Here is a 20,743-nt window from a genome sequence, read left to right as displayed (position 1 = left end):
ACCTTTCAAATGTGTCTAGAATTAAAAACATGGGCCAACCTCAGTCTGTTCCGTGAGGCTTTGCTAGATGAGCTCTCCCCAGTGTCAGTGGGGAGGCTGGGAGGGGAACTACCGAGTGGTGTCCAGGCAGTCGCCCCCTGTGCCCCGCGGGTCCTCCTGGGAGGGGCTCCGTGGTGACACCAGCCTGGCTCTTCCCCTGCCTGGCCGGAGCCTGCGACCCTGTAGGGAGGTCTTGTGCGGCAGCTCCCGGAAACAGAATGAGCGTCCTCTTGTGTGTTCCCTGACTGACCAGATGGGTTTGCTTTCTGTCCCTGCCTTCCTCCTGGAACCTAATCACTTCTGCGGTCAACAGACAGACAGCGAGCGCACAGACACCGCGGCTGACGGGGAGACCACTGCCACTGAGGTGGGTGAGGCTGAGCCAGCTCCTAGGGGTCTAGGCACAGTGCCCCGTGGGCAGCCTGTGTCCAAGTGACACACACAAGCTCCTGCAGCGGAGCCGCCCTGAACTTCACAGCAGGCCTTAGGTGTGCTTGCATGGCCTGGACCCTCAGCCCCGGAGCACTGGCCACGTCAGACTCCCTGGAAGGGCCCGGCCTGCGTGTCTCACTCACAAGGGCTGAACACAGGCTGAGGTCTGGCTCTCTGGTGACCCTGACTCTTAGCCTGGAGGGTCACGTTTTTGAGGAGCACCTGCACAAACAGGATGCTGTTTAGAAAAAGATCTTGCCATTCAAGGACAGGCTGTTTGTGTACAAAACCTTGATGCATGGAGAGAGGGGGCGGGCATTGCTTTAGTCAGCTTATTGGCTGGACACAAGTTCGTTGTATGTGGTCAGATAACACCTACCAAAATAATACCTCTCAGCTCATTTCGATAGCCCTTAGCGATTGCGTAAGTCACTCATGAATGAATTCTCCAAGGAAAAGAAAATTCGCACACTGCTATTAGTAGTTTACTGAATAAATACAAGCACATTGAACAAGAGATACTGTGCTGGTATCTCTCATTTATTCTTTAAGACACGTTAAATGTGTGTGTCCTACGTCATTTAAAAAATCTGCCCTACCAGTATTTAATTAAAATTGCTGTAAAAATGGATATTTGTGTATAGTGATAGAAATCAAGATGTTTATTTTCCACTGTGCTAGCCAAATTTAGTTTTTAATTTGTGATAAACTCTAGGTTGTGTGCTATTTTTTTTATATCATCTAATCATAAGTGTATTTTCTAATTGGGTATTTAGGAACAACTAAAATTCTGTAAGTGGTATCTGTGTATCACTTCATTGAAAATGTCTTCAGAAAAAAATACTGCATAGTGGTATTTCATTAAGGTTTTTCCTTAGGAAATGCCAGAGTTAAAATAACAGATTTTTTAAAAGTGAAAGATAAGGGCCGGGGATTTAGCTCAGTGGTTTCGCCGCCTGCTGCACAAGCGCAAGGGACCCGAGTTCCATCCCCGGTAGCAAAAAAAAAAAAAATAGTAAAAGATAATATTGTAAAACCATTGTTCAGATTCTTTTAAGCAATCACAAATGAATCCGTTACAAGTTCATAACCTTCTAAGCCAAACTACACCTTGATTTTGTTAAACATTCATTACAAGGAGCCACAGGTTAACACAGTCAGTAACTGTTACCAGAATCCTAATGTGTGCTAGAAGTGACAAATATTTTAATAATAATCCTTGAAATTTCTATAGTGATTTTTAAATTTGTTACATAACATTTACAGCATGCAAAGAAATATGTGTAACTAGGTTGATTAAGAAGCCTAAAAATGCAGAGCAAGACCTGCAAAACACACACACACACACACACACACACACTCTGAAGAGTTCGCACCACACCAGCACTTAGGGTGTGCTGACCTGCAGCCCCGTGTGCCCATGTCCCCTTCCTTCGGTGCAGCAGCTGTGTCATGTGAGTGGGCCGAGCAGAGGTCCTTGTCCCAGTCCCAGATGAGAAAGCTGAGACCGGGTGGGCTGCTGTCCCTGTGGGTCCCCGCTGGGCCCAGGCCCGGGTCACAGCCACATGGACACACACAGCTCCCCACAGGCTCCTGTCCGTGGCACCCTCACCTGACTGCTGGCACTCAGTACCAGGGCATGGATTAGATAGGTTCCCAGAATTAGGGAAATACAGATAATCAGGTGGCTTTGAGAGATTTTTTTAATGTGGGAATTTTTTTTACACTCAAAAACTGCTTTTTTCTCATTTTTCAAGAGATGATAGTGTTCTGGATGGCTGTTGATTCCCATTTTCTTTTTTCGGTCGTCCTTACTTAATACACATCAGTCCTTTCCCCTCTGAAATTTGTTAAGTGTATAGGTTCAAAAAAGTTAAGGTTCCAAAGAAATTTTAAAATGTAGCCACTTCTGTATTCAGTTCTTGGAGGCTCAGTTCTCTGGCCCACATGTTAGGGATGCAGTGGCTGAGCCCATAGGATTGTTGTGGCCATTTATTCACTAGGACGGTGCTGTCGAGTAACGGGAGCCGTGCTCAGAACTGTATCCGCACACTCAGAGCCTCAGGCCGGAGACCCGCTGGACAAGAGCCCTTTAGTCTTCTGTTCCCATTAAGCTTCTTGGCCCATGTATGAGAGATGTGGTTGTGCCTGCATCTGTACTCAAGAGAGCAGGCTAGGACCCACTGTGCAAGTTTATAGAGACCAGAGTTCTTCCATCTTAGAATAAACTGCATGATGATACGTCTTTCTTTCCCACTCTTTCTTGATGCCGGCAGTCAGACCAGGAGGAAGATGCAGAGCTCAAGGCACAGGTAGAAAATTGAAAACCAAACAAACCCCCAACCAGTGCGTGCCGAGTCCTTGTCCACGGGGTCCGGGCCTGTCCGCATGCTCCGAGGCTGGCACCGTGTCCGTGCCGTGGTGTGCAGGGTGGCCCTCGACGCCTTGACGATGCTGGCCCTCACCTGTCCCTTTCTCTCCGCTTCTTTCAGAATAGTCTGATTAAGCGAATAAAGGGTGAAAATGTGTATGTCAAACATAGTAACCTTATGTTAGAGGTTGGTACTGGTGCCCACCAGTGCATGCCGTGTGCCGTGTCCCCTGGTGGCATGCCTGTGGCCTTGTGCGGTCCTGCATGACCTGTGTGCCCTCCTGTCACCAACAGGGTGGCCTCGCGGCTTGCTGCGACCGCTCCTTCACTCCTAGATTTAGATCCCTTCCCTCTGTGTATTTGTCTTGATTCCCTCTGGGTACATGTGAATTCTCTGCTGACAGTTTGCCTTTTACAGTCCTTTTGATTTGTAACCCCGTGTGAAACCTTTTTTCTTTCTCTTTTCCCTGGAAACAGCACATTTTCGCCAGTGTTTGTGGTAGTGTCATGAGCCCTGATGAGAATTCTATTTTCTTTTGACTACTAATGAGATTGACATTGGTTTTTTTGGTTTTTTTTAAAAAGTGCAAGCAAAACAAATGGAAAAGCTGACTGTTGGGTTCTTTATGTTCTGAACATAGGAGCTAGATAAAACCCAAGATGAACTGATGAAACATCAAACCAACATTAGTGAGCTGAAAAGAACGTTCTTAGAGACCTCCACAGAGACTGCCGTATCGAGCGAGTGGGAGAAGAGGCTTTCTACCTCCCCCGTGCGGCTTGCGGCCAGGCAGGAGGACGCTCCCATGATCGAGCCCCTCATGCCTGAAGAGGTCAGTGCGCGGTCCTCTCCTGGGGTGGAATTGTCCCCTGCTCACCAACCTTTCTCCGCAGGGTCTGGACCCAGAAGGAGTTTGGCAGCTTCCAGGTAGGGCGCCTCCCCTCTTGTTATAGATGAGAGATGCCCAGCACCCCAGGACAGCTGCAGAGTTGAGTGTGCAGGGGGATGAGCGGGTGGACCAGGAGACGCGGGTAGTCCTGGCCATGGCCTGGGTGTCGCCGCTGGGGGCCCTTGAGAGACCAGCTTAGCACAGTCACAGTTCTCACAAACATGCTTTCTTCTCCATTGAGGAATGCCTGAAAACTCAGATATGCTTCTCACCGATTTCGAGATGAGGCCTGCTGGAGATTGTCCAGGTGGCCTGAGGTAGTTAGCATTTCATGACACATTTTACTGTGCTAGACTACACTGGGATCTTACAGGTAAAATAGTGTTTTATTTGATTTTTACTTCGATCTGGTTGTTTCGTTTGATTTTTTCCTTGGGGAAGATAGAGGACAGAAGTTTTTTTTTAAGTAGGACTTTTCAGTATTGGAAAGCTCCCTGGATATGCAGCCGCGTGGAGGATTCTACCAGTGGCGGTCACTGTGTGGGACCCCAGGTTGCTGCAGTGTTAGTCCGACAGTCTACTGTTAGGTATAATCTTGCTTGCTTTCAAAAGAAGTTGTTTTCAAAAGTGCATCTTTCTAGCATTGTATTAATTAACCTCCTTCATATCAGGATCCCTTCCTTCATTGTGAACTGTTTGTTAAGGAAGCTGAGAGAGACTAGAAAATTAAAACTCTGGCCCGTTAGGAGAGAAAAACCCTTTAAACAGTGGTCTCTGTGCAGTGCTGAAGTCCTTGGAGTGAAAATAAGAATCAAATTACACCTTTTGTTGATCATTTCCTAAACCTCCTTTGAAAGCTGCTTATTGGAAGTGGCCAAGATCCCCTATCACTCGATTCCAGTCCCAGCAAGAAGGGGAGAAGCACGTATCCATTTGAATTACTTTGCAAAGGTCTTTATGTGGAATAAATGAGAAGTATTATTACCAACCTATTCCTGTTCCATTAGACACGAGTTCCATTCAAATTACTTGAGTTTCAAGAGACAAAAATTTTCTTCTGTGTGATTCAAATCTAACAGTCCCTGCATTACTAAAAATACCACTTATCAGTTGTGTCATCACAAATTCTACTGTGATTGGTCAAGTTTGGCTCACACTATTTCTGCTGTCTCTTTTGGAAATAAAGTTCCGCCTGTAAAAATGTCAGTTACCCGATTAATTTATAAACACAAAGTAAACAGCGCCTTAAGCAAAACAAACAAAAAGAGCCAAGCATCTCTTCCCTTGCCGACACATAAGAGCCAGCAGGGGTAGCCACTTGGAAGGAAAATTTAGGTAATGAGCATTTAAGGGAAAGTGCTAATAAACAAGGGGACTTTGAAAGTCAGAGGCATTAAATACTAATTTTTGTAACTTCTGATTAAATCTTGGATCTTAGAGAGTAATGTTGGAGGAACCCCAAGAGTGTTAATGATTTAAGGAGGAGATGTTTTGACCAAACAGGACTTTACCTGGATGTGGAAGCCTTTCTGTGTTAGTGCAAAAACAAAACAACAACAACAACAAAATCAAAACCTGGAGAAGGCCAAGAAGGGATTTTGCAGCATGATCAAAGAAGCGCATCCTCTGCAGAAGAGCAATGCGCCTTGGCTGTCTAGACTGGAAAAGCCCAAAGGCAGGCCTAGAAACTGTTTCTGGTTACTAAAGAAGTTCTGTTGGAGTTACTGTGCAGCACATCTGAGCTCTGGCACCACGCTGCATAGGTGAAATGGCAGGAGGAGTCAGCAAGAGGACTCGGCCCAATACAAGAACCTAGAAACAATGCTGATCCCCAGGCCAGGCACAGTGGCCTCTTTGTTCCCTTCTGTTCTTCTCCAGGGCCTGCTGGTCACTGATGAAGTCCCAAGTCCATAGTCCAGTGGGGGCCCTGTTGACAGACTTAACAACAAATCAGAAGGTTCTTACAATGTAAATTACTGTCGACTTATATGAAAACCGTGGCTTCTGTTATTTGTTTTGTGAAAAGCATGAAAGATCATTTTATCCTCCTCACTAAACACATACAAAGCATATTTTGGAGGGAGCCAATTTTCAAAGTAAATTGCTATATTAGTCAGCTTTCTCAATTCTGGGACACAGGACCCAACGCCAACAACTTAAGGGAGTTGAGGTGTATTTTGGTCATGGTTTCAGGGGATTCAATCCATGTTTGGCTGGCTCCGATGCAAGAATATCATGGTGAAAGAACATGGGAGAGCAAAGCTGCTTTAGTTTATAGTGGCTGGGAAGCAGAGCAGGGGAACAGTATCCAAGAGAAAGAGACAAGGAAGGACACACCTCCGTGACCCATGCAGACACCCCCACAAGTATGCTTTACCAAGCCGGTCAAGTTCACAACTAAGCTTAATGATCACAGTTACTATTATTTATTATGGCCCATTTTAAAGTCATGCAACAATAATCAGCCAATTTATAAAGAAGCCCAACTATTTCTAAATGGAAATATTTAACTTAATTTTTTAAAAATTGATATCTCACATTAATAGTATTTGTGGCAGAACTGGAGGAAACTTAGATTCAGTGATGCCAAACTTAGTGGAGTTTGCTTTTTTTTTGTAAATCTCAGTGATAAAACAATATTTTGAGAAAAAAAACCTAGCATCTCTGATTTTAATATGACCATTTTCCTCCTTTGCTTTTTTTTTATAGTGTCTGAATCCTAAGTAATTGTTATCTCTTTAATATACTACCAATTTAGGAACAGAAGAAAATTTGAGTTTTAGAAATATACTGAGCTAATAATGATGATTATATTCTGAGAATTCTGTGTGTTTACTATATAAAATGAGCACTTGGTTGCCATTGGTTTCAAGTTTCAGATATCTCAGTTAATAGCAGATAAGTAGCAAAGATGCCTCCAGAGCCTAAATAATATCAAGTCCTCTTAACATTGGAAAATAGACAAAACCGTACATAGCCAGGGCCACCAACTGTAGGAAGGGCCGGATGCGGCCAGAGAAGGCTCCTGGGTGTGCATCTGTGCCCAGCTGTGTCCTGTGCCGGCTGTGTATTACACCCCTAGGCAGCCCGTAAGAGGTACATTACTTAATGGTTACTTGGAGTCTAGAAATTTCCAAGCCTCACTCAAAATGCAATATCCACTCCTACATGTGCAGTACTAATGCTGTCCTCTTTGCCAGGTGAGTGATAGATTTGCAGGTATGTTCACTGTACAGGAATCCCTGGAGCTAGATGCCCAGTATTCACAAATTCTATATTTTCAAATTTACCTACTCCCTAAAATCTATTTGTAGAAATACTTAATCACCCAAGAGCAAAGGGCAGTTTTATGAATTCTATTGTTGTTTTTTGGTACTAGGGATCGAACTCTGGACCTTGCGCTTGCGCGGCAGGTGCTGGAACCACTGAGCTAAATCCCCGGCCCATGAATTCTGTATGCCGGCATAGGACATGATTTCTCAAGTATAAGACAGAGATTAATGTGTAGGTAACTGAGATGGTCAGGGTATACATCTGACTGTCTAAACTCCATTAACATGCATGTTAGATTGTCAGATTTTCTTTCTTGGTTCCTCTTCACTTCTCTAGTAGCTGAACTTACTGGGTGGAGAGGTTGGCCACCTCTAGAATTAAGTTCTAAGGTCTGTCCATTTACATTTCCTGTTTTTATTTGACATACACAATAGCCTATGTTGACATTTCCAATGATGAGACAGTTTTAAAATTAGTTTGTTTCAGACAGCAGGTTATGCTGAAAACCACTATTTAGCTGCTGAGCTTTTTTTTTTTACGTTTTCATTTTAGGAATAATATTTAGCTCAGTGATTGCAATTAAAGGCCCAGCAGTGTTATTCCGAAGAGCACCTATAATTTTGACCTCTTCCTGTTTCTCATTTCTGTTTGGAAAAGAGGCTATGGTTCAAAGTTGAAAAAAACCCCACATTTAATGATTCCACATGGCACATTTTATCTTTTCAAAGACCCTCCTCCAAAGCTGCGGCAGAATAGGGTTTTCTTCTCCTTTGAAAATGATTTATTCATCTGTCATTACGAAGGGTCACCTGAGCTTGGCACTGTCAGAGTCTGCCAGTGGCCCCACAGAACACTGTAGACATCCCCTAGTGCATCTTGCAGGCAGCTGATTCAATGTGGGACTTGCAGAGAGGTAGAAAATTGGAATGTTCAGTATTCCCCGTAAAATTACATTGTTTATAACATATTTAAAGAATCCCATTCTTCCAGAAACTTTGAACTTTCCATGATCATCTTTTAGACTAATTTTCCAAAATACCCTCTCTGTCCCTGCTTTATGGAGTTACACGCTGTGCAGAGATACTTTCGGTAGCTACTGTGTTACCCCCTTCAATTATTGTGACCATGTGAAAAAAACGGAATAAAAAAGAATTAAAAAGTAAAATAACTAATTCACAAGAGCAAATATTTACTTCAGTGTTTCTAATTTTATAAGTTAAAGTATGATTTGATCTACTTAATTTTCCACCAAGATATTTTGAATTTAACTTCTAAAAATTATTCATAGCAGCGCATGGAAGGACTAACCTGTAATCTCAGTACTCTGAGAGTCTGAGGCAGGAGGATGAAGTTCACTGGCCAGTTTAGCAACTTACGGAGACTTTGTCTCAAAATAAAAGAGAAAAGCTGGGCTGGGGATTTGTCTAAGTGTGAAGGCCCTGGCTGGAATCCCCAGCGCCACCAAAAAACAAACAAAAAAACCTGCCATGTTATAAAAGTTCAAATTTTGAATATTTTTTACTTGTGGCACAACAAAGAAATCAGTCTAATATAAGTAGGGTTTATTCAAATTAGTGACTAGTGAATTTTGTGTGTATTTCGCTACCTGTAACAGGCAGCACGTGAGTGGGGAATGCAACCAAATATCAGAATAGAACGAGGATTTATTCTTCGCTTAAGTTTTTATTAAGTTTCTTTATATTTCCATCTAATGTTCACTTTGACAGTCTCGTAGATAGCTGTGACACGAACAGCATTCAAATGCAGAAATTCTTTATATCACTCTTGTGTGTTTCATGTTTGTAGAAATAAAAAATGTTTGGTTCATGTAAGCATCCACGTTTCAGAAAATAATCTGTTACTCTTTGGAATAATAATTAAATTTTGAGATGGCTTCAGACCATTTTTCAAATTAGTAAGCAATAATTCACTTCAAGAAAAATTTAATGAATGCTATAAGTCTCTCTATCTATCTATCTATCTATTAAAAAGGATTCTCTTCCTAACTTGCCTTTTTGGAAACTGTCTACTTCCTCTTCTCCAACCCAACCCCCTTTATTCAAACAGACCAAAGAAGAAACAGAGATTTCCGAAAAAGTTATATTTTTGCAGCAAGGAAGTTCTGAGTCTCAGGTAAAAAACAAATTTGCAGGCTTTCCCAAAAGGAACTATTCTTTCTGAGTTGCATGTCACTAAAGTGTCTTTAGTTTTTTTTTCCTTTTCAAATGTATCTGGTTTAAAACTAAGGTAGGTGTATCATTTTTGCTTAGATTCTGGGGAGGGGAGAAGAGAATTTTCTTAATATTTTAGTTACTTATTTCTTTATGACTTCTAGGTGATTGTGTCTCTGCTTCTTAGGATTGAAACTGTGACTGTGCTTTCTAATAATAATCTTACTGAAATTGTTTACCACCTGTTTTTACCCATAGAATGGTGCTAATTTAGGTGACCTTGGTTGAATTTGAAAGTTCTGAATTTGTACTGGTTTTCTCAATAGCCGAGTGTGATAAAGAAAATTCAAGAAAGAGATTCGGCTGGGTCTGTGACTGCTTCTCATCAGATAATTTTCCAGAAAACTGTCCCATCAGCTCTAGGGGTTATTTTTTCAGTTCATTCAGTCCACACCTGCATGTAGATCAATCTGTAATGATTTTTCTTCTGGTACACTTATATCAAAGTCAAGTTTTCAGGCTGTGATCAATATGAAAGTAGAGACTATCCTAGCTTAAAATGAAAACCAATTTGTTCCCTTGCTCCTGATTTGATTTCTCTTCCCTCTTTAGCCTGTTACGCATCACATCATCTTAGGTTTTCCTAACAGCAAAAGTTTCTTTACATTTTACTTCTTCCACCTTGTTGGAACTAACACCAAAGAAAGTAGAAGACAAACTACTGAGACAGAAAACTTCAGTTGCAATTAAGATCGGAACACTGTACCAACTACTAGGGCTTATTTATAAAAGGATTATTATTATTTATAAAAGGATTACCAACAGTGCCCTATGGAGAGAAGTATTTCCTTGTATGCCTTGAACTCAGGCCCACTCAGTATTTATTGGATAGTTAAGTACAATCATGGATCTGCTTCCCTATATACGGAAGTGCAATTCACAAACACAGAAAATGGTATATACAGAAATTCGTAGAACAGTGGCAAATTCTTTGTAGGAAATGCCAGTATATGAAGCATAGTATTATATTTAACATGGAAGCTATTCTTTCGGGCCCATAGACCTAAAGCTCAATAACTCACACAGCTTTAATAATCTTATCTAATCTTGAAATACAAAATAATCAGAACTATACTATAAGGTCAAAGACAGTCCTTGCAAAACATACCACCAAAATGTGTTCCAGTTTAAAGAAACATCTGCATCTGAAGTTGCAGGTCTACCCTGCAGACAGTACTTCAAGTTGAAGGTCATAGTTCGTACATTTCAGATGAGGAGAGACTGCAGCCGTAATTATTAGACAAAACTGCCAGTCCTGTGCGACCCATCACAGACCTCTTACCCTGAAGTTCTTGCCCTGATTTTTGAAATTTTTTAATTAGTATATCTTTGCAGTACATAATCATTACATGCAGCATGGGCAGTTGGTACATGCACATAACACATCTTCGTTCTTTTTATGTCCCTTCCTTGAAGGATTCACATTTTAGAAATGAGATACCATCAAGATTTCTAATTTAGCTTTTGTATTTCAAATATAGGGCACAGAGGACTGGGTTATTGTAGACAAAATACCCACTGAGGTAGTTGATGGTGATTCGAGAAAGACTGTAACTTACAAGGTGGTGACCATGAGCGGTAGATCAGGTGACATCCCGGCGGAGCTGCTGAAGTCCAGCATGATTGAGATCCACACCTTCGATGACCTGGCCCGAGAAATGCAGCTGAAAGAAGAGAGCCAACAGAAGCTGTACACTCTGGGGAAGTCCTATGACACCGTGTCAGGAAGAATTGTTACGATGACAGGGAAAGGGAAGGATGGGGAGAGGGCACCCCAGCCTTGCTCACTGGAAGCGCTTCAGAAGATGCAGACGGGAGTGTCGGAGCCGGGGAAGGTCATTCCCATCCTGGCGGAATTCGAGGTCCTGCAAGCCCTGGCTGATGAGAAATCTAAGAGAGGACCCGAGGTCCAGACGCCAAAGCGCAAGTTGTCAGAATCCCTGACGCCCATCAAGGAAGCTGAATCTCGTCTCCAGAGTCCAGAAGATGACCCCAGGAAGACCCCCGTGCTGGCGGACCAGGTGGCTGCCCACCCTCGCCCTGAAAGTGGACGGTTCAGCAAAGCGGAGCAAGCTCCAGAGGGCGAGGTGCTAAAAGTGGGACTCTTTGGGCCCCGGAGGAAGAGCCTGTCCGAATGGAGATATTCCCAGGAGCCGGGCGTCACAGTTGCTACTGCTCATTACGTCACCGAGTCGTCCGCGTCCCGAGTGGTGGTAACCAGTGGCTGTCATTCGGTCACAGTTTTAAGATTCCAGCATGACATTTCTCAAGGCAGTGCCCTTCCACCCTGAGCCTTCCCGTTTCTCTTCGCTGCTTGGCTTTATGTTGAGAGCAGCCAGCCCAGCTTTTTTATTTTTTTCATGGTTAAGTCAATACCGCAGTCCAGAGTTGGCATTGTGACACTTTTCCTTTTCGTTTCCAGCTGCGCGTCCCCAAGGTGTGATAGTGCTGCTGTGCCTTGCAATGGAGGGGAAAATGATCTGCTTACATCGGCTCCCCCGTAATCCTAACAACTCTGCTTCGCCCCCGGAGCTCACGGTCACCCAGTTTGCTGTTTTAGTTCCCATTCTTTTCTGTTTCCAGTCTGTACCTTGGATCCCTTCATTTCTCCTCGTCCCTTTTCCTCTGCCTACGATTTGTCTAACGAGCTGTGAATGCTTGTGTGCCCCATGTGTCTCCCTCGAGTGCGTGACTCTCTGTCTCTCTCTCTTCACTCAGACTAAGCAGTCTTCTGGAGAAAAGCTCATGGACGGCTCTGAAATCCTCAGTTTATTAGAGTCGGCACGCAAGCCCACAGAGTTCATAGGCGGGGTGACTTCCACTTTGCAGAGCTGGGTGCAGGTGGCCCTTTGCTTCCGTCCCCGATTCCGAATGTGCACGTTTGCCTTGCTCTCTGCCTTTGTGGCCGATGCCCTGTGTGTTTCAAGTCACTCTGCCTTCGGTGTCTCACAGGTTTCCTGATTGTCCTTTGTGCCTGCTGAGCATGTCTGTCATGTGCCTTGGGCTCCGTTTCAAAAATCCTCCACATATTCAAAAGGCAATCACGTTGAGAAAATGTAATCGCTTTTCATGTTCAGAAGCATCAGATCTCATCTCTTGCATCTGAGAAAGCAGCCAAAATTGATGTGAATATGCTTCGATGCTTTCGCACTTTTTTTGGTTTGTGGTGTTTGGGGGTGTTTTGAAGGCACAGTGTGGGGCCTGGCGTGTGTCAGGGTTGGCATGCATCAAAGCTCACTTTCTGTCAGCGTTTCTGACTGTAAGCCCTAGATGCTGGCTTCAGTCAGCCCAGTGAGTGGCGGCTTTGGTTTTTTGCTTCTGTTTCTGTTTTGACTTTCGGTTCATGGAGCCACTCTGACGCCACACTCTCTTTCTCATGCAGAAGGTGGAAACCAAGACAGAGTCCAGCGAAGCAGAGACGGAAACGACCCCGCAGCCCCAGCCGCTCGGCACCGAGAAGCTGGTGCAGGAGACCATGCTGGTGGAGGAGCGGCGCGTGATGAAAGTGCATGCGAGCGGGGATGCTTCTCACACCGCGGAGGACAAGGCAGAGACTGCAGCACAGCCTGTGCCCAGCGGTGCTCCTGGCGTGAAGGGGAAGGAGGTCGCCAAAGAGGAGAGAGGGACGGAGGCCGAGAGACCTGACCTAGGACAGGATGACATAGCCACTGCCTCCCACAAGCAAGAGGAGGACCGGGGAGCCGCCGTCCACGTTTCTGAAGCCCCGGAGCCAAAGGCTCATTTCGAGGTAAGGAGTATGTAATGCTGTTCCGAGCACGAAAGTCGCCTGATAGATGATGAGCTGAAATGAGTTGGGCCTGAAGGTGCAGCTAATCGCCCACCCTTCCTGGGTGTAGTTTGTTTTTCCACCTACTTCCCTCTTGCATGGCAGCTGGGTTTCTCCAAGATGGGGTCCCGCTCTGGGGCCACCGCAGACCTCTGTTGATTATTGATAACGTGCTGCTCCAGGAAGTGGCTTCTGTCACTGAAATCATCGTCACTGGCAGCAACCCCAAGGGAGAGAAATGGTTCGCCAAGATGTTAGAAAATTTGATAGATTTATCATCTCTCATCAATATACTCATCCAGAAGGACCCAATCACGTTTGCCCAGGTTCCAAGTACCAGGAAGTTATTTTTGATTCTCTTCTATTGAGATTCCTGAGATATGTGGGGCACTAATGTCTTAATACTTGTTCTAAATTATTAGAAATCTTAAAGTGTTTCTGTTTTTTTTTTTTTTGGTACTGGGGATCTAACTTGGGACCTTGCACTTGCAAGGCAAAAGTCTTAAAGTTCTGACTCTAAGATTAGTATATGAGATTGAAAGGTGGAACATAAAGACAGTGGTTTTTGTAAAAATTTTTTTCATCTAAATGTTTTCTTTACCTGTAGTGTTCTGTATTACAAACACTGTGGACTTGATGGAGATTGAAGTACATTTGTTGTGTGCCTCATTACCCAACTGAGTCCCAGTGTGATATTTAGATACTGGTTCTTAAGCTTACGTCAAGTACTACAATACCAAAGCATGCCAAAGCAGAGAGGAGAACCCAGGGCTGTTTGTTCAGACTGTAACTGCTGCTCTATCCATTTGTCTTGGCCACAGTCGTCAGCCACGAAGACGGAAACCATCAGTTTTGGCGGTGTTTCCCCAGGAGGTGTCAAACTAGAAATTTCTACCAAGGAAGTGCCAGTCGTTCACACGGAGACAAAAACCATCACGTACGAATCATCACAGGTAAGACAGTCTGTGCAGTCCACGCCTCGGGCATTGCAGCTAAAGCTACAAATACCTGACTGGTGAGACTTACAGGCCGCACCTGGACCGCGTCTGTCCTTTAGAACTGAAATTGCTTCCTGACCATGGAGCAGCAGGTGACTTCACTAGATCTTAACATGTGTGGAAACGTAGCAAAAGCCTCAGGACCGCCTTCGGAACCGCAGCTACGAGGGTGCATCCACTCTGTCATCTGCTGCTCACACTCCTAAAGTGCCTGTGTGTTAGTGCGCAGAGGTTAACTGGTCTCTGCTCAGCTCCTGCGTGGCCCGGTAGCTCCCAGACCAGATGCTCGCGGGGCGTCATCCTCTTTGGCTGTGGAGTTGGCACCCCAGGACTGGTGGGTGACCCAGACCTGCGGGTGCTCGGTCTCTGGAACAAGCCGGCAAAGCATTTGCTTACAGCCTGTGCGCCTCCTGCCTGTTACTTTAAATCATCGCACAACACACTGTAAACGCTGCATCATCGGCTGTTCTACTCTGTTACTCAGGATGAATGGGGAGTAAAAGTCCGTACCTGTTCATGAACAACTCCTAAGTCCCCTCTCAGTGACATAATGAGCACAGCAGGCTTCTGCGGGCTGGGCTGTGTGAACAAGGGCTGCGTGTCTCCGCTTCCTTAGGTCGATCCTGGAGCTGATCTGGAGCCAGGCGTGCTGATGAGTGCCCAGACCATCACGTCGGAGACCACCAGCACCACTACCACCACGCACATCACCAAAGTAAGCGGGCGGAGCTGGGCCTGGGCGGGAGCTGGAGGAGGCACCTATGGGGGCTCCTGACAGATGGGTGTGGGGACAAACAGATGACTTTTGCGGTGCCAGGCGCTTTAGCTGCAAAGGGAGCTCTTCCGGCTTCCATATTTGTGATGCGCTTGCCCCGTACACTGGCTTCTGCTGAGGAGCATTCACTCTCACACCTTGCACTCACCGCTCACTCTGCTGCTGGGCACAAGGCAGGTCTTCCAGAAACCCTGGCTGCCCAGACCCAGAGGCCTCCTCTGTCTCCTCATCGCTGGAATTAAATTTGCTCAGTAACTGCCATAGTCCTGTTTCAGCTCTGGAAGAGCGAGTGTGGATGCTGCATAGCGCTGTCACCCTTTCTGGCGCTCCCAGCCGGAACAGCGGCTGTTCCTGCCAGTGGTTAAATTTCCCCACTCTCCTTGTTCCCTCCAGACTGTGAAGGGAGGCATCTCGGAGACGAGGATTGAGAAGAGAATCGTCATCACGGGAGACGCCGACATCGACCACGACCAGGTAGTGTTAGGAGGCGCAGGCTCCCTTGGCAGATGCAGAGTAGACGCACTGGCCCCGAGCTTCCCTGGGCTCTTCTAGCCCCGCATATGTTCTAGGAAGTTTTCTGAATTCACTTTCCCACATGTGATTCTTGGTTCCTTTTGTAATCGCTGTACCTCACGTGTAAATATGATGGATACAGATTTAGCTCGTAAGTCTACATCTTGCTGCCGCTCATGCATGTCCCACCTCCTTTTTCTTTTTGCCCTTCTGTGATGTCCTGGGGACAGGCGCTGGCTCAGGCAATTAAAGAAGCCAAAGAGCAGCACCCTGACATGTCAGTAACCAAAGTAGTGGTCCATAAAGAGACAGAGATCACACCGGAAGACGGAGAGGATTGACCGAGGTAAGAGCGGCTCCGGTCGCTAGGCTCGCCTGCTGGCATGTGGCATGGACTGGTTCCCTCTCACCCCTCGCCTGCTCCCTCCTTTCCTCTTCTCCCTCGCCGGCGTTTGTGGGCCTGGTTCCCCAGAGGATGAAGCACCGGACACCAGTTCGGCTCAGATTGTGTGGCTCCGACTTGCGGTGTTTTGCATCTGCCACCAGTGAGAGGGGAAGGGAGAGCGATCACTGCTTGAGTGACCTCACCACTGTGGTCTTCTAACCTGCGCCCTGCACTCTTCATTGTCCAAATCCGAAATGCCAAACTTGACCTCCCTTGCCCTGGGGCCCAATCAGAACTAACGCAGCTTTGTTCTGAGAGGTGCAATTTGTGTGTTCCAAGTCCAGGGAAATTAAATAGACCCCTTTCTCCTTTTGATAACATCCTCCCTTGGAAGCTTGCTCTTCAGCTGTGTTCGGTCACAGCCTGCTTAGGATTTGTGGGTGTTTTTTGTTTTTCTTTCATTTGAAACCTGAGCATACACTTCCTTTCTGGATGCCGTCTATTTCCTGTATTCTGTAAGATGACTTGTACTGTTGTCTCTCAGGAGAGGCAAATACACAGCCGTGTGTCCTGTTTTCCTCCAAACACTGCATGCCTTGCCATTTGCTGTGTGGCCACAGCCTAAGCACACCACGTCCCCTGTGCGTGCACAGACTTGTCGTGCGTGCTGACCCACTAGGGACTCATGGGGCGTGAGCATCCTTAGGGAGCTCTGAATGCTGGATGGAGCAGTGGAGCTTCTTGCACATGTGCTTATGGGATAAAACTTTGCAGAGACTTAGTAAACAAGTTCTCTAACACAGGTTTGGAGACCTTGAGGCTGATGAGTAGCATCACTCAGAGAAAAAAGAAATTTTAAAGTCGCTTCTATTCAATGAGTAGTGTATTGGGAAAATGGAAAGCAAACAGATTTTCTTCACTGAGCTGCAGCCACTTGGGTGATGTGATTATTTACGAGAAAGCATATGAGGCAGTGACACAGGCTGCAGTGTTGCCGTGTCTTGTCAAAAAGAGCATTTCACCTGCAAGAGACTCCCCTGTGACCTTGACCTGAGCAGTATTCTCAGGTGTTTTCAAGCGAGTGACTAATCAGCTCTCTTTTCTACAGGAATAACGTGGCTTGCACATGAATCCAATATTTGCAAACCATTAGGAAAACCAGAGCCTCTAAGGAGTTGCCACTTCTAACCCAGCTGGCTTGTATCTGTCCGTGGAGAATTCCAATCCAGAAGAATTGGCCTTGACCTTTCCTAAAGACACTGGCAGGGAGGTCTTCCCATAATAAAGCAATCTAAATCAGCATCACTAAACTGATAATGCATGAAGCAACGATAAAATTACAAACAAGCGACATTTTTCCTTTTCACAAAATGTCTCAGTTTTCTGCTGTACCTGCACGTTCACAGCCAACACTATAAACCGTGATCCTCATGTAACACATCAACAGTTCATGCCTTTCATAGTTTATTATTATTAAAGTCTCAGCAAAATTGCAATTTCTTAGGTGACAGATCTGTTTACAGATACATGAAGGTTACCCTACAATGCTAGAATCTGGCTAGGTCCGGTGTGTCCGATTTACCCCAGATTAGATGTGCCAATAACCGAGTCTATTCAGTAAACAACTTGAATCTTGTACTTGTTTCATCTGGTTTTATTATTCTCAGCTGTAAATGGTAAAGACTCTCTGACCCTCTGGCAATATTTAATGCTTACAATCTTGCTTTGTGCATCTAATTTAATCCGTTAAAAGGTAGTACTGATGTTAGCATATTCGTGTGATTTCTTCCTCATTGTTCGCTTTGGTCTGCGTTCAATCTGGAAAGAGTTCCCTAACAAGTCTTGAATATGTAAATTGTCATTGGATTGGGAAGAAAACCTGTGTTTTTGTTAGTTTACAATATTAGGAAATTTCCCTCCCAGAAAACCCAGCAGGCTTCTGTTGCTGGGTTCTTTGTTTCTTTTTCCTTGTATATGTTTCATTGAATTTCTTCTTTTACTTGAAAAAAAGAGTTTTATTTCCAAATCTGGTCCATATTTACAATCTAGTTCAGAGCCAAGCCTTAAACTGTACAGACTTTCCACTGTAATTAAAACTATTTAGTGTTTAGTTATAAATAGCCTTCAGAAATACATATTCTCCATCACACTGTCAACTGCATTACACCCTGTGGTGAATGATGTTTCTGCATAGCAAAATAAAAATAACAAATGCATCAAAAATTCTCAATTTTCCATGTTCAATAATTTCAGTGCCAAGTGTGTTGGGCCCTAAGGTAATGGGTGTGACATCAGAGGCCCCCTTCACTCCTTTGACTCACTGTAGAGAGACCTTGCGTGTACCAGACTGATATGTGTGCGCTACGCTCCATGTATGGAGCTTTCAAGGGGCTGGCAATGTGAGCAAAATATCTTTATATAAATGCTTGGCTCCCTGCGGTGGCTTCAAAGACGACCTCATGGAATCTCATTTTAATTTTTTTGCTTGTTTTTTGTTTTTGTTTTTGGTACCGGGGATCGAACTCATGACCTTGCGCTTGCGAGGCAGGCACAGTGCCACTGAGCTAAATCCCTGGCCCATCTCATTTTAATTTTAGTTTTGTTGATAGTCAAGAGGCTCTGTGTTGCTGAGTGCTACTAATCTACCAAAGAGCCACTTCTCTTTGGAACATCAGCCCTCAAGTGGAATAAATCCACCAGTGCCTACCACAGAGGCCCGTCCCACAGCCTGATCGTGTCCACTCCTCAGCTTGTCCTTCAACGTCATTTTAATTATTTGTGGTCAGTCAAGATTTTTTAAAAAGTAATACTTCATTTAGGCCTCTTTATATGAGCGCACTTTAATCTTTTTAGTTTGGGTCCACATTGTACCTTTACCCGCCGTTCTAATCCAGGTCTGTGTTTTCATGTTTCTCTGTCCTTGGCAATAAGTACTCTTATTTCTGTGAAATTATACTGTTATCAAGAGTTCCATGTTCCAACCTGCTTTTCTTTCTTTATGGTGCTCTTCACCTTGGTTCCAAAGCCTGTCCCACGTATTTAGGTATTTGTGACAACAGTACCCTCCTCCTGGTACCAAATCTGTTTTTATTGTTATAGAAAAATTATCCAAAAGCCAAAAAGTAGTGGCTGCACATGAAACACATGTATTGTCTCCTGGAGTCTGGGCATGGAGTGGAAGGGCTCTCAGAGACTGCAGTCAGGGTGTCAGCTGGGGCTGGGTCTCATCTGAAAGCCACACGGGAGGGGACACTCGCAAGCTTCCTTGGGCTGTTAGAAGACTTTACTTCCTGGTGGTCATGGGGCTCGTGGCAGGTTGCTTCTTCATAAGCGAGCAACAAGGAGGAAATGCTAGCAGGTGTAAGCAAGATGGTGTCTTCTATGACACAGCGTAGCCGGGGGGTGGCTTCCTATCACCTTGCTGTCCCTGTAACGTCTCCATAACTTGGACTTAGTGATTAGTCAATCCCTAATCCAATAGTTTTCAAGCTAGAGTTCACTGACACATAAAACTGTTAAATGCTCAGGCAGTCTCTGTTTCCGTTAGCCATGACTACTGTAGTGTGCAAAGGAACTTGGATACTGTACTTCAGAAGCCAAAGAATTCCACTAGAGATAACCATCCTTCACAGAAAACCATTCTTCTCAGTTTGCCCCAAGATTCAAGTCCAGTGTGGTGAGGAAACAAGAATTTAAGGTTCTCTTGAGTAAGCAGAAAAACAAATTGCAAACCTAAAGGCATATGGACTAGCCTACTGATAACCTGTGGTTTCATCCAGATCACACAAGAATCTGCAGAAACATTAGTTACAGTCTTAACAAGCCTTTTAAAAACCTCTGCATTTTCTCTGCACTCTTATAGAGTGCACTGCAAAGCTCAGTGCAGACTCCAGATCCCCAAATGTGTGCTGCTGCAGTGAGAGAAAGGAGGGCACTGCTCAGGGTGTGTGGCTTTTGCCTTGCTTCTCTCTCCCAGCTGAGTTCCCCATTCCCCTCCACTCTGATTCTTCGCAGACTTCACAGGCCTGCCTTGACCCTCCACTTAGGCTCAGTGCGTTGGATCCTGCACCTGGGGGATCGCTTGACTCATTCTTTTAAACAATTACTATAATCCACTTCCTTATATCAGCATCTCTCTAGAACATCTGTTGCTCTGTCATTTAAGTCAGCATCAACTCTAGCTATTTGTTAATTACACAGAATCTAGAACTTGAATCCAAAATCATTTCTAACTTACAAGCTGTGGTTATATATACTCTTCATTAAATGCCTCCCCACCTCTCTCTCTATGCCAGCCAGTGGAAGAAATGTCTGCCGTAGCTTGGATGGAGACGGCCTTGTATTTTAATGGACACTTACTCATGAAGCAAACCTGGACTGCTCCATCTTTTAAAAAAATACATTTTTGTGCTATGCATGTAAAATTGTGCTCTCAGAAATGACAGTTTGATTTTCTTAGAGCGTTTTAGCTCTGCAGAAAGGGAATGAGGAGCAGCTGCAGATATTAACACACACATATGTTACGCACTTGGCAGGAGAAAGCCCAGATCTGTCCCTTGTTGCCCATCCCAGAACACCTTCCGCCTGTGTTTGCCACCACGAAATTACAGGACCCTGAAGGATGTCTCACGTGAAAATGAGGACAAGTCTAGCTAGGAATAAGAAGTGGTTTTTACGGGTATCCTGTTCATCCTGTTAGGTGAGTCAGAAACTTGGAGACCTTCACATGCTGCCTGTCTCGATGGTCCCTTCCCCAGCCTGCTGGTGGGGTCTCATCACTTCCTCTTTGATGTAACCACAGCACTGTGTCCAGTGACTGTGCAGCCTGCTGACAGCACCCCACAGGGTCCCAGCCCCTTGTGCTGTCGCAGTCTCTTGAGGGTTAAAGTCTCATCCTGTCACTCCCAGCTTAAAATGTGTGCTTGGCTTCCCATTGCTCTCAGTAGAAAGTCCTGAATTCTTCACACATGCAAATATGGCCTGTAGCCCTCCATGGTCTGGCTCCTGGCCACATGCCCAAAACGATCACCACTCCGGGTCCCTCTTCCC

The 20,743-nt window shown here is 45.0% G+C and overlaps 1 protein-coding gene across 48 annotated transcripts in view; it reads left to right on the top strand.

Annotated features, from left to right (window-relative positions):
* Epb41l3 (erythrocyte membrane protein band 4.1 like 3) overlaps positions 1-17,919 on the top strand; it is a 211,384-nt gene extending 193,465 nt beyond the window's left edge. For 10 of the 48 annotated variants that reach the window (XM_087194623.1, XM_087194603.1, XM_087194629.1 and 7 more), the window contains 13 exons: positions 353-406; positions 2,748-2,783; positions 2,964-3,029; positions 3,484-3,675; positions 9,073-9,138; positions 10,718-11,449; positions 11,955-12,077; positions 12,619-12,984; positions 13,845-13,976; positions 14,638-14,736; positions 15,190-15,270; positions 15,540-15,655; positions 16,803-17,919. In XM_087194623.1, coding sequence (XP_087050749.1) covers positions 353-406; positions 2,748-2,783; positions 2,964-3,029; positions 3,484-3,675; positions 9,073-9,138; positions 10,718-11,449; positions 11,955-12,077; positions 12,619-12,984; positions 13,845-13,976; positions 14,638-14,736; positions 15,190-15,270; positions 15,540-15,650 — 2,058 coding nt within the window. In that variant the 3' untranslated portion in view covers positions 15,651-15,655; positions 16,803-17,919. The remainder of the gene's footprint in view (positions 1-352; positions 407-2,747; positions 2,784-2,963; positions 3,030-3,483; positions 3,676-9,072; positions 9,139-10,717; positions 11,450-11,954; positions 12,078-12,618; positions 12,985-13,844; positions 13,977-14,637; positions 14,737-15,189; positions 15,271-15,539; positions 15,656-16,802) is intronic. The other 38 variants (XM_087194736.1, XM_087194738.1, XM_087194717.1 and 35 more) reach the window with 15 other exon arrangements.
* The last annotated feature ends 2,824 nt before the right edge of the window (positions 17,920-20,743 follow it).

Source organism: Heterocephalus glaber, unplaced genomic scaffold, assembly GCF_053883595.1.
Source record: "Heterocephalus glaber isolate CG9 unplaced genomic scaffold, H.glaber_assembly_v1.0 deba00000331, whole genome shotgun sequence".
NCBI lineage: Eukaryota > Metazoa > Chordata > Mammalia > Rodentia > Bathyergidae > Heterocephalus > Heterocephalus glaber.
The sequence above is the reverse complement of the archived record's forward strand: the minus strand, read 5'-3'. Positions and strand labels throughout refer to the sequence as shown.